Source organism: Sus scrofa, chromosome 5 (assembly GCF_054392235.1).
Source record: "Sus scrofa isolate SSC_HxYL_T2T_F1_AM1 chromosome 5, Sscrofa_HxYL_maternal_Yorkshire_Landrace_v2.0, whole genome shotgun sequence".
NCBI classification, from domain to species: Eukaryota; Metazoa; Chordata; class Mammalia; order Artiodactyla; family Suidae; genus Sus; species Sus scrofa.
The window spans coordinates 6658797-6672115 of record NC_139387.1 but is presented as its reverse complement, the minus strand read 5'-3'; the positions used below and the strand labels follow the sequence as shown (position 1 = coordinate 6672115).

The 13319-nt window shown below is 53.8% G+C and overlaps 1 protein-coding gene across 8 annotated transcripts; it reads right to left on the bottom strand.

The window, feature by feature from the left end:
• Window positions 1–732: 732 nt before the first annotated feature.
• On the bottom strand, window positions 733–13319 carry CENPM (centromere protein M). Of its 8 annotated transcripts, none has more exons than XR_014845214.1 (6): window positions 13182–13319; window positions 12547–12626; window positions 8916–9008; window positions 6428–6507; window positions 2367–4275; window positions 733–1736 (listed from the first exon to the last, which is right to left on the bottom strand). XR_014845214.1 is itself a non-coding variant. In XM_021090974.2 (6 exons), exons 2-6 carry the CDS (start codon window positions 12579–12581, stop codon window positions 1596–1598), a joined length of 441 nt encoding a protein of 146 aa, XP_020946633.1. In that variant the 5' UTR covers window positions 12582–12626; window positions 13107–13319; the 3' UTR covers window positions 733–1595.

The following is a 13319-nucleotide window of genomic DNA, read 5'->3' as shown; positions in this document are numbered from 1 at the left end:
TGAGCCAGGTCTGGAAGGAACCCAAGGAGGAGAGAAAGGTGGGCCCCACTCTCATGGCACCTGCCCCAGTGAAGGGCATGGGCTGCAGCTGCCACGGTGACGTCAACGCAGAGGCCCTGTGGTGCTGGCACTGCCCAGGGCATCCCGCAGGGACAGTCCTGGGACCTGAGGACAGAGGGCACAAGCTGGGTGGAGGTAGGAGGGCGCTGTCACGCTCCAAGGGAGCCAGGACCTGGCTGTCTTCCCGAGGCCTCTCCCAGCAGTCCTCTTCAGCCCCAAAGCGCCCTGTGCGGGCCCAGCTGGTGACAGGGGACCCACAGGAGAGCAGACCTGGCTACCAGGGTCTCTGGAATGTAACCCAGTACCTCCAAAAATTCTTCATTTTTTTTCTATTACTTTTTTTTTTTGGCTGCACCCGTGGCATGTGGAAGTTCCCAGGCCAGGGACCGAATCCGTGCTGTGGTTGCAGCCTGCACCACGGCTGTGGCAACACCGGATCCTTAACCCGATGCACCGCAAGGGAATCCCCACCAATTCCCATTAGACCCAAAGGAGAAGGAAGGCAATAGTCATTGCATAATCTCTTGCTATCAACCCAGAAACCAGCCCTCCGGCCAGACTCTCTCACTTAATTCTCGCCAATTTAAGAAGTCACAGTCTAATTCCTGGATTGTGTCAGTTTTTGAAACTAGCTCTGCGTGATTTCAAATAATAGTCCAAATTACTGTTCACTTGGTGCTCACCTGGCGCTGTGCAAGCTTTAATATGTTTATTACAAAATACATCCAGCACGCAAACAAGCACGCGGTAAAACCACCCGGGCGCATCACCCGCACTATTTCATTCAACCCTCACAACGCGGCAAGGAAGCAGAACGACCTCCATTTTCCACCTGGGGAAACTGAGGCTCCAGGAGGCAACAAGCAGGGCCTGTAGGGATGACAAGGCCAGAGTTTCCTCTGGGGCGCAACAAGATCAGTGGCGGTGTCTTGGGAGTGCTGGGACGCGGGTTCGATCCCTCGGCTGGCACAGTGGGTTAAGGATTCGGCATTGTTGCAGCTGTGGCCTAGGTCTCAACTGCAGCTCAGATCTGATCCCTGGCCTGGGAGCTCCATGTGCCACGGGGCAGCCAGAAAAGAAAAAAAAAGGTGGGCAGGGCTGGCAGGGCCAGGATGTGGAGTCGGATTGGGCCCCGAGAGTCCAAGCTCTCGCTGCCTGACTTGTAATTGTTCTGAGTCAGTTTTCTCATTTGCAGAATCAAAGTGGTGGATGAGACCAGTGATTTTCAAACTTTTTTTAGCCACAGATCCTTTGTTCAGATGAAGTCTTAAGCAGAGATGTAACACGTCAGGTGGACGAGGACCCAGGGCTCTGCTGGGGTGAGGATGGGATGGGCGGCTGGAGTGCTGCCAGCTGGGCTCCCCCCCACCCCCGCAACCTCAGTTCTCCCACTGGAGCTGGAGCGCAGAGACCCCGGGCCCTGAGGGGACTGCCTGTGACCTGGGTCTCCCAAGCCCTGGCTGGTCTTCGGCAGCAGTGAATGTTTACTGAGCCGGACCAAGCGATGGGGAGGGGCGGCCCGAGGGTGGTGGCCCTCACAGGTCCTCCAGGGAGGGGTTCTCGGAGCTCCTCAGCAGGGACAGCAGGTTCAGGGCCGAGACGCCCGGCACGTGGCCGGCGCAGATCTGCAGCATGCGGACCAGGCGCTGTGCCATGGTGGCTCGGAAGTCTTCTATCTGCAGAGGACGAGCAGAGAAGACGGTGAGGCAGCCTGCTCCCCTGGCTGCCAGAGGGGGCTGGGGGGACAGCTGTCCGCGCCACACCTAACCTCAGCTTCCAAACCCTCCAAACCCCCTCCGGGGACACTAGAGACCGTGACCCCTGCTCCGGAAGAAATGAAGGCTCAGCAGCAGGGCTGGCGAGGTTAGGTCAACTGCCCAGAGACACACAGTGCCGGCAGAACCTGGGTTTGAACCAGGGCCAGTCCCAGCTGATGCCCGGGTAGCAGAGGCCCCAGGGGCTCCCTCACCTGGGAGGGAGAGGAGGGGCGGACAGAGAGGGGTCCTCACTGGGCGGAGGGCGGTTCCCATAGCAGGGCCTCCGAGGGCTGTGGGCCCCAGGGCTGTGTGACTCGGTAGGGGCAGCAAGGCTGTGCCAGGGCCTGGCACCAGCTCGTGCGGGCAAACCAGATGCTCCATGAATGTTTGCTGAAGAGCAAACGCTGATGCTCAGATGCCCTTCCGTGACCTCCAGGGGGCGTCAGAGCACCTCCTCCTTCCCCTGCTCCCTCTCTAGCCCGGGAAGGGGGCCCCCTAACCAGTCACCTGAGCCAGGGACTAGGCGTCCCTAAGTCCTCCTGCCCTTACCTTATCACCTGTCACCCGTGACGTGCCCCAAAAAGGAAAACGCAGGTATGAGGAGTGCCGACTAGGTGCTTGGGGAGACAGAGTGCCAGGTCTGATGGCTGGAAACAGAAGGTCGGCCACAGACGGTTTTGGAGAGTGGTCTCGGGCTGGAGGATGAGCCCTGACCGGGTGCAGCCTGCCACCTCTCGGCCACACGCAGAATGGCATGCTCATCGCAAAGGGGACCAGCCACCGCACTTGGTCCTGGAGCAGGGGTTTCCCTGTGCTCCTTTAGAGCCAAAAAAAGGAAGGCTGGAGGGGTGGGGGACCTGACAGCCCACAGTCAGCCCGCGAAGACAGGATGGATTCAGCTCGCAGATGAGCTCGGCTCTTCTGCCTACTTACTAGCCCTGAGACTGTGACCCGCCGCCTCTTCTGCTGTGAGGAAAGCCTGGCAGTGGCAGGCCCTTCAGGCATGCCCTGGGCCCCTCTGTGAGATCAGAGTGGTGGTCTAGTCGGGGTTCTGGAGGGACTAGGGAACACACGTGTGTGACAGGGCAGGGCGGGCACTTAATGGATGCACTGAGCGAGGAGATGCAGGGCGGCTCTGATGCGAGCTGCCCCGTCCCCAGGGGATCCAGCAACGTCTGCCGTGTCTGATGCTGACACGCAGATTCTGCTTAATGCCGCTCACATCTTCTGCCAACACTCATGATGCTACATTTCACTCAGGGATTAGAGAGGACAAGAAGGAACTTTTTGGAGTTCCTGCTGTGGTGCAGGGGGTTAAGGATTCAGCGTTGTCACTGAACTTGGGTCGCTGCTGTGGCATAGGTTCGATCCCTGGCCTGAGAATTTCCATATGCTACAGGCACGACCGAAAAAAAAAAAAAAACCCAACGTAATTGCTTTCTCGTTCAAGTCCACAAACCCCCTGAATTCTTCCCCCTTCAGCCCAGAGGGGTCCACAGCCCTCGGAGCAGGAAGCCCTGATCTGGATGGAGGTGAGGGACCACGTGCTGACTCAGTCCCCTCGGTACATCACTCTGCCTTTGGGAACAGGTGCAAGACCCAGAACAGGGCAGGAACGCAAATCTTTAAAACCAACCTCCAATAAACAGGCTCCAAAACCAACTGAGCAGGCCTGGTGCACAGGGGGTGGGGGCAGCCCAGGCCCTGGGAACCCTCAGCAGACTTCCCCGAGGGAGCAGCATCAACTCCTCCTGAGGCCCCTTTAGCAAAAAGTCATCAGGACCCAGCCATACTGCAGAGAGGCTGAACAGCCAAATTCACCAGTAGAATAAATTTGCTTTGCTCCCCACCCAGGTAGGTGTCACCTCTTGAGAAACACCAACAGAGCAAGTCAGGGCAGAACCAACACCATGTACCCATCCAGCCACCTGCCCACCACCCACCCCTGCTGGACCCCCTGTCCCGGGGCTGGGACCGGACAAGGTCTGCGATCCAGGGAGGAAAGGAGTCGACAAGAGACCTGGCCTCACGGCACGTACTCCGCAGCAGGAATGAGGTACTAATGTGGACCCACAGATCCACATACAAGACTTAGGGACGCGTCAAGAGAGCAAAGCAAAAGCAAGAGGTCATGGTGCCTGGCGTCCGAGAGCAGCTCCAGAAGCCGCAGAGCGTCGCCCTACTTTGCATGTGTGCGCCCCGAGGCTCACGGTGACCCACCGAGGGCAGTGGGCGGGAAAGCCAGGATTCCTGTCTCCACACCAGGGGCCCCTTCATTCGGGTACTTGGCGATCCCCCGAGAAGCATTCCCAGCGGGCCCCCTGCGTGTGACGGCCCCGCCCCACCCGCGCGCTCAGGGGGCTCACCTCCAGGTCACAGAAGAGCAGGGGGCTCCGGTAGGTGTGGGCCAGCTTCACAACTGTGCTGCGGTGAATGCTGCAGTGGCTCTCCCGCCCGGCTGCAAAGAAGCCATGCCTGAGTTCCCGTCATGGCTCGGGGTAAAGAACCTGACGAGTACCCATGAGGACGCGGGTTCAATCCCTGGCCTTGCTCAGTGGGTTAAGGATCTGGCGTTGCCGTGAGCTGTGCCGTGAGTCGCAGATGCAGCTCGGATCCTGCGTGGCTGTGGCTGTGGTATAGGCCGGCGGCTGCAGCTCCAATTCAACCCCTAGCCTGGGAACCTCCATAGGCCACAGGAGCGGCCCTTTAAAAAAAAAAAAAAAATGCCATGCCTGTCATCTCTGCCCGGATGGCTGCAGTGGGAAGCACTGGGCGAAGCAATTCACTTCCCCTCTCTGGGCCTCAGTTTCTTACGCATCTCGTCGTGGGTGACAATCCCGTTCTCCTTGTTACCAGGGCAGCCAGGATGACCAAATCGGACGATGCAGCCGAAGGAGCCTGGAGAGGGTGCTCTGTGGACGAGCTCCTCGTCTAAGAAGTGAGGCAGTAACGGGTCTACTGCTCAGTTATTGGAGAGTCAGTGAACGAACACACGGACGTGACCTGGTGTCCCCGCGCTCAGCGGCGCTGAGAAGTGTCTGGGCCGGGCCGCCCTGCAAGGAGCAGCCGGGCAGACAGCAGGGTGCCCTCTGCCAGCAGGGTGCCCTCTGCCGAGGCAGGCGTGGGAGGGGCGCCCCAAGGGCCCAGACGGCGGGGCTGGTCAGGAAGGCGGCCCTCAGGAGGCAGAAGATGGGGCTTGGCTGGGCCAAGAGGAGGAAGACGTGTGTGAGAAGCCCCGCGGTACAAGCAGGAGAGGCCCGGGCTCCGGAACACGACCACCCAGCTGTGAATCCAGCTCAGCCGCACGCTCTTTAGCTGCGGGGCCCGGGCAGTTACCCGACCTCGTGAGCCCGGCCTCCTCAGCTGCAGAAGGGAGAAAACAGTACCGACCGCGCAGGGCCGCTGTGGACTAAGTGACATAAACGCAAGGCGCTGAGTGTCTGGCGCAAATGAGGGCTCAGGGCAGAGGACGCTGTTGTCGCCACTGTCCACATGGCTAGGACGCGGGACTTGTCCAGAGAACTCTAAGCTGAACCAAAGAACGGAAGAGGGATCGGACATGAGACTAGACAGGAAGGCAGGGGCCAGACTGCAAAATACTTTGTGCCTTTACAGGAGGTTGGGTTTTAGTTTATTTCATTTATTTTGTCTTTTTGAGGGCCGCACCCACGGCATACGGAGGCTCCCAGGCTAGGGGACCAACCGGAGCTGTAGCCGCCGGCCTACACCACAGCCACAGCAACGCCAGATCCGAGCTGCGTCTGCGACCTACACCACAGCTCATGGCAACACCGGATCCTTAACCCACTGAGCGAGGCCCAGGATCGAACCTGCCACCTCATGGTTCCTAGTCGGATTCGTTAACCCACTGAGCCACGACGGGAACTCCAGGAGGTTGGATTTTACTCTGAAGGCCACAGAGAGCCACCAAGCACCGCTAAGCTATTACCTCAGTGGATTTAACTTGGCCGAATGATCAGTTCAGATTTGCTTCATAATGATCAACAACAGGTCAGACTCTAAAGCCCACGGTCTTTTCTTTTTTTTTTCTTTCTTTTCATGAGGAATATGGAAGTTCTTGGACCAGGGGTCAAATCAGAACTGCAGCTGCTGGCCTACACCCCAGCCATGGCCACACTGGAGCCAAGCCGCATCCGCAACCTATGCTGCAGCTTGAGGCAATGCTGGATCCTTCACCCACTGAGCAAGGCCGGGGATGGAACCCGCATCCTCACGGACACTGTCAGGTTCTTAACCCACTGAGCCACAACGGGAACTCCTTATTTTACTGGAGCACAGGTGACTTACAGAGTTGTGTTTTCAGGTGTGCAGCAAAGTAAGCCAGTTATCCATATTTGCACATCCTTTGCAGGTTCTTTTCCCACATAGGTGACTACACAGTATCGAGTGGATTTCCCTGTGCTGGACAGTAGGTCCTTGTTACCTGTCCTATTTTATACCCAGCAGTGGGTACACGTCCATCCCAACCCCCTCCCAAGCCCATGTTCTTTCTAGCACCCGGGCTGCCTTAGCAGGGAGTCCATAGGCCCAGCGGCAGCTCGCCCTGGGTGGGGGGTGGGCAGCAGCAGGCGGCGGGGGGGGACACTTACCGCCGGTGACAAGGAAGCTGACCTTCCCTAGGAAGAAGGTGGCGTCCACGTGGTGCAGGGACTCCTCTACATTCCGGAGGCTAGGGTGGCAGGGTGAGAAAACAGAGCAGAGGACAAAGCTCACAGCACAGAAAGCAGAGGCCCCCACACCTCGGACCCCAGAGAGGCCAGAGAATGAGATGAGGGTGACAGGAAACAGCCCTAGAGGAAGACTCTGTCACTCCACTTCTTTTAAGACTACTTTAAAAAAATTTTTTTTTACCTCATAGTTGATTTACAATGTTGTCAAATTCTGCTGTGGAGCAAAGTGACCCAGTTACACATAGATAAAACTACTTTTAATGACAATGGGACTCAAGGTCATAAAATAATCGAATAGTAAACATGGGTGTGTTAAGCAAACAAATAAAAGGTCCCCATTCTCAGCACCACCCTTTCCGTCCCAACTCCCCGGAGATAACTGCTGCCAACAGTCTGGGATGTGAGTCTCCCGGAATTTTTTTTGTATGCAAATGCAGACAGTGATAGTATAAGCATCCAGTTGGGTCTACTTGGGTTCAACATCCTTGTCACATTCCTTGCAACGACCACACAGTACCACACACCATCTTCCCTGTGATGGACATCTAGACGGCCTCCAGGGAGTTCCCGTCATGGCTCAGCGGAAGCGAATCTGACGAGCAGCCAAGAGGACGCAGGTTCCAGCCCTGGTGGCCTCGCTCAGTGGGTTAAGGATCCGGCATCGCTGTGGCTGTGGTGCAGGCCGGTAGCTGTAGCTCTGATTTGACCCCCAGCCTGGGACTACCCATATGCTGCAGGTGTGACCCTAAAAAGACAAAATAAATAAACAAACGGCCTCCAGTTTTTCACCATTACGAAGACTGATGCATGGGCGTTCCTGCTGTGGTGCAGTGTGACTGGCAGCGTCTCTATGGTGCTAGGAGGCAGGTTTGATCCCCAGCTGGGCACAGTAGGTTAAAGGATCCGATGTTGCCACAGCTGTGACCTAGGTCACAACTGCGGCTTGGATCTGATCCCTGGCCTGGGAACGCCATATGCCGTGGGGCAGCCAACAAAGAAAAAGAAAAAAAAAGAAGGCTGCATGAACATTCTTTCCCACATATCCTTACACGTCCAGAAAATGTTTCGGTAGGACAGATGCTAGAAGTGGAATGGCTGGGTCACCGTGTGTGTCTTTTTAAAATGGTGATAAATACAAATGTAATCCAATAAGATTACAGCAATTTTAAGTCATATCAAAGGTGTGAAAATACTCTTTTCTGCTAAACAAAGCACTCTGACCTCTTGGGTTGAGGCTTTTTTCCTTCAGTGGTGTCCAGGTGGTGAAGGACTCTGCTGTCTCCTGGCCAAAACACCATCTCGGTCAGGTTTCGGCCAGAGTGAACAGGGCCTGAGGCAAAGAGCCACGATGGCCCTGCCCCTAACTGTGGCTTTGGAGCAGGATCTCGCCAAAGCCGGGCCAGCGTCCCTTCTAGTGAACAGAGAGAGCTCACCCAGACAACGGCCCTGCTGAGCCAGGACCCTCTGCCAAGCATAGCCGATCTCAGCCCTTTCTGGGCCCCACCACGGGCCCAGGTTGCTGCTGACCGTCCCCAACTGGTCAGCTGCTGTGATCTGGACTTGATGCCATGTGGATCTGGCGTCTCTGCCCCTGGGTTCTCAGGTGATTCCCCCACCCCACCCCCTTAACTCCCACCTCACGGCCAGGTGATTGCCTTGGTCCCTGTGTGGGGTCCTGTCCCGCCCTTAGCCTGCTGTGCCCCAGGAGGGAGAGGGTACGCCTCCTCCTGTACGCCCCAGGCTGGCTGCAGTCCTGTCCCCAGGGTTGCCAGCACCACGGAGAGGCCAGGCCAGGCCAGGCCCTAAGCACCAACACGCTGCCACGGTCACAGCCCCACACCAGACTGAGCTGGGACCCTGCACAGGCCTCCAGACGCACAGCGATCCTCTCGCTCTGTGCCCTAACCCTTCACCTGAAACATTCTGCTCACTTTCCTCGTTACTCGGCCAACTCCTCCTTATCTCTTGGGAGTCTGTTTGGATGTCACCTCCACTAGAAAGTCTACCTCGGCCTAAGCCCTGAGGTCTTGTGTGGGCTCTCATGGCCCAAGGCTTCCTTCTTTGACAGACGTATCCCAGGTAACAAAACTGTCTGTTCAAAGGCCCAGGCAGGACGAGGAGCACCTTGAGGACAGGGACCTGTTTCATCCGTGTGTGTGGCCGCTGTCAGGGACACAGAGTAGGCTTCAGAGAGCATTGGCTAAATGACAGGTGACACTGCTGGGATTTGCCAGTGTCTTTGAAACATCTTGCGGGGCCTGCTGGCTCCTCGCTCCTCTCCAACCAGGTTCACCCCAGGCAGCCTCTGCTGCTGTCCTCATCTGCCCATCACAAGTGAGGCCACGTCCTGGCGCACCCCTCAGCCAGGTCTACAGAGCCCTGGTGGCCCCCGGTGCCCAGCTCTTACCTGTGCTTGCTGTGCAGGTTGATGACAAACACAATCAAGTCAATCCGGGGCCGAGTCACGCTGGAGGGCAGGGGGAGGGAATTTGCCAAGTGGCTGTGAAACAAGAAATTGACTAGTATCCACAAAGATTGCGGGACTGGAGGAGTTCCTGTTGTGGCTCAGTGGTAATGAATCCCGACTAGTAGCCATGAGGACTCGGGTTTGATCCCTGGCCCCGCTCGGTGGGTTAAGGATCTGGTGTTGCCGAGAACTGCAGTGTAGGTCAAAGATTTGGCTCAGATCTGGCGTTGCTGTGATTATGGCGGAGGCTCCGATTTGACCCCTAGCCTAGGAACCTCCATATGTCACAGGTACGGCCCTAAATTAAAAAAAAAAAAGAAATTATAGGACTGGAGTTCCCAGGTGGCATAGAGGCTTAAGGATCCAGCATTGTCACTTCTGTAGCATGGGTTTGATCCCAGACTCAGGAACTTCCACATGCCATGAGTGTAGCCAAGAAAGAAAAAAGGAAGGAAAAAAAAGTAGGCCCAAATTTGGGGTCTGTCAATGATCAGCTGTGTGACCTTGGGCAAGTCACCCCCATCATTCTTTTTTTTTTTTTGGTTTTTAGGGCCACAGTCATGGCATATGGAGGTTCCTAGGCTAGGGGTCGAACTGGAGCTGCAGCTGTTGGCTGATGCCACAGCCATAGCAATTCGGGATCCAAGCTGCATCTTCGACCTGCATCACAGCTTATGGCCATGCCGGATCCTTAACCCACTGAGTGAGGCCAGGGATCGAACCTGAGTCCTCATGGATCCTAGCTGGGTTCATTAACTGCCGAGTCATGAAGGGAACTCCCCTACCCATCATTCTTATCTGGACTCAGTCTCAGGTTGTCAAATATCCACCCAGAGAATGTTTTTGAATCCTCTACTTCTGCCAATTTCCATATATTATCTCTATTTCTTATCTGCCCTCTCCCTTCAGCTTATAATTCAAGTATACCAAAAAAGCATAAAAAGCTCCAAAGTTAAAAAAAAAAAACCACATATACCCTTAAGAGTTCAGTTACCTAGAAGTTACTACCATTAAAGTTAGAGTATTTTTCTAAACATCTCTCCATGTACATAATGTAAATGCATTCAGACACTAAATACAGTAGATATAATCTAAAAATAATATAATAGCATTGATTTTATTTGAATTTAACGGAAGTAAATTAAAGTAGAACTGAAAAAAAGATGGACTTTAGATAAATTATATTTTTTCTCTCTTTTTTTTTTTTTTTTCTTTTTAGGTCTGCGCCATATGGAGTCATATGGAGGTTCCCAGGCTAGGAGCTGAACTGGAGCTGGAGCTGCCAGCCTATACTGCAGCCACAGAAAGGCCAGATCTGAGCTGCATCTGTGACCTACACTGTAGCTTGTGGCAACGCCGGATCCTTAACCTACTGAGCAAGGCCAGGGATCAAACCCGCAATCTTTGTGGATACTAGTCAAATTCTTAACCCACTGAGCCACAACAGGAGCTCCCTGGATAAATTACTTTTTAACCATGAGAAATTATTTCCTGAAAGAACCCAATTTTAAAAGATTATGAAAAAATTAGTGGGTTATCATTTTTAATTGTATGTTTTAATTTCATCTATATTGGATTTTTTCTCTTTTAAGAAAAAAGAGAAAATTAACATTCTTATAATTTATCCTACCATTTGGACAAGACTTATCAATGTACATTTATATTGCTACTATTACTGTTGTTATATACATTTATATTTTGCTCTAACCATAACTTTGGGCTTCGGCTGATGAAGGCAGCTTCAGCTGCCACTCTAGAACATTGCTGGTTGCCAAGGGAGCAGAAAAGGGTACTGAGGAGTGTCTCTCATGGGCAATTAAATACTTTAGCAATTAAGAGACAATCATTTTCTTGCTCACAACTCATTGGCCAGAATCAGTCACAGGGTTCCAATAACCATAAAAGGTCGAAAAGTGCAATCCTGGGAGTTCGCTTTGTAGCTCAGTGGTGACAAACCTGACTAGTACCCATGAGGATCCTGGTTAGATTCCCAGCCTTGCTCTGTGGGTTAAAGGATCCGGCGTTGCTGTGAGCTATGGTGTAGGTCAAAGATGAGGCTTGGATCTGGCATTGCTGTGGCTATGGGATAGGCCAGGGGCTGCAGGTCTGATTGGACCCCTAGCCTGGGAACTTCCTTATGCCACAGGTGTGGCCCTAAAAAAAAAAAAAAAAAAAAAAAAAAAAAGTGCAATTCTGCTTCCTGCCAAATGCTCCAAATAGCAGAGAACTGGAAATATCTGGCAATGGAATGAACAGATGACTTTATGGGTGGTTTGCTTTTCCTGCCTAAAAGTCTGAAGAGTTATTTACTCTTGAGGTTCAATGACTTAGGTAAGCTATAACTTGCAGGAAGTGTTCTGTATCCACCTTTCCTGCAATAAGATATACGTACCCTGGGAATAGTTTTCTTCTATTACACTTTGAACTCTTTTGCTGTGACCTTCTCAAATCTTTCGTCTTTGTAAATAATTAAGTTTTCAACCAAGTCTTCTCTACTCCTTGTTGTTTCTATATATTTATTAGATAGATCTTATATGGTATTCTTTTTGATCTTTTTTTGCCCTTAGCTCTGAAACCTCTCTTTTCCTCTCATTCTGTTGTGTTATCACTTGGCTTTGAATGCGTCTTTTAAAAATCCGCATTCTTATTAAATGTCTCAGTGGCAAAAAGCACTCAAAAAGACTTGTTCTCCTCTTTCCAGAGGGGTTTCCTCTTCCGATTTTTGCATGCCATGTGACTTGCTCTTTTTTGGCAATGGTTTCCATGACACTTCTTTCCGTCTCGCTCAAGGTAGGCAACTGTGCCCATATTTTCCATTTACTCTGATGCTAATTAAACTACTTTTGTTTTTAATCCTTTCCTATTTCTGAGCTATGGGTTTGAGGTTTGTGGTTATGTGTTTGATGTTCTACAGCCTAAGAGCCTGGCAAGATAGGCAGAGCACAGATGGACCTATGAACAATCTTTATTTCAAGGGGAAGGTTATGTTCTTATTCTAACTAGTAAGGGGGCATTTCCAATTCCCATACAGGAAATACCCTCTAGATCAGGATCATTCTCCTTCAGTATAGAGCCCTGGAGCTATCTTTCTATCAGGAGAATAACACCCACACACATTCAGTCACTTGACTCCCCTCAGCAGCTGTTTCTACTCTTTTTCATTTAGAAAAAGGAAACAAAATAAACTTTTCAGTCAGCTTTTCTCCAAATTTGGGGGTTGTGTGAGCATCTACTTGGTACCACGTACTGGTCAAGGCACTGGGGAATCCCCAGGGAGCGAACGTCAAAGTCCCTGTCCTCAAGGGGGCTGACCTTGGGGTCCCTCAGGGTGGCAGACTGTTAACAAGTAAACAAACCAGAGAACAAGGAAATTTCTTACGGTGCCAAGTGCTAGAGAAAAGTAGAACAAGTGTGTGACAGAGAGTGGTGTAGGATACCTTAATCGGGGCCAGATCACGCGTTAGGGCGCCCAGAGGTTGGCGCCCGCCTCTCTGGCGGTCCCCTCACCCCCACCTCGCTCTCCCTCGCGCCCAGGTCAGCGATCGGACACCCTGGGCATAAGGTTACTTACACCTTCAGCTCCGAGGCACAGTCCTCCTTGAGCATCGAATCGGCCAGCTGCTGCAGAAGAGCATCCTCTGTGCCCACCAGCTGCGCAGAGAGCAAAGGCGACGGACTGATACCAGGGCATAGCAGTCCCGCTAGAGGGCCTGGGGATCAGGCCACAGACTCAAGACAGCTGCACCCCAAGATTCCGGCTCCAGCACGCGAGGCGCCCTTTACCGAGACGACTACAGAAGGCACGGGTGAGGATCAGAGGTTGGCACCTGCTCCGGTCCTGTCCGGTCTGCACTCACGACCTCTCCGGACCCTCCCTCGGATGGCCTCGTCTCTCCGGGAGGCCAGACCCCGCCACGCAGGAAAACCAAGTCTTGGACACCTCACACCCCGCACCCCGCCGCGCGCGGTCTCCCCGCCCATCCGTCCCACCAATCAGAAACTGGGAAAGAGTCTGCCGCGCACTTATTGGTGGACACGTCCCTCGGCCTCAAGAGGACCGCTATTCCGATTGGTTCAGAGCGTGACTCTCCCGCCCACCACACCCCTGCCAGAATAGCCCGCGCCAGGCACCTCGGAGAGCTCGGAGAGCGGAGGCGCAGCTTAGGAGGAAGGGCGGGCGGGGGAGTCGCGGCTGTTGACGCCTACCAATATGGTGGCCGTGTTCAGGCCCGGCAGCTTGTCCATCGGCCGCAACACCGACATCGCAATGACAGGCGAACCGCCGCTCCCGCGGTGCGCGCCGGGCTTTCAAACCGCCCGGTGTTCCGCCTCTACTGCGAGACC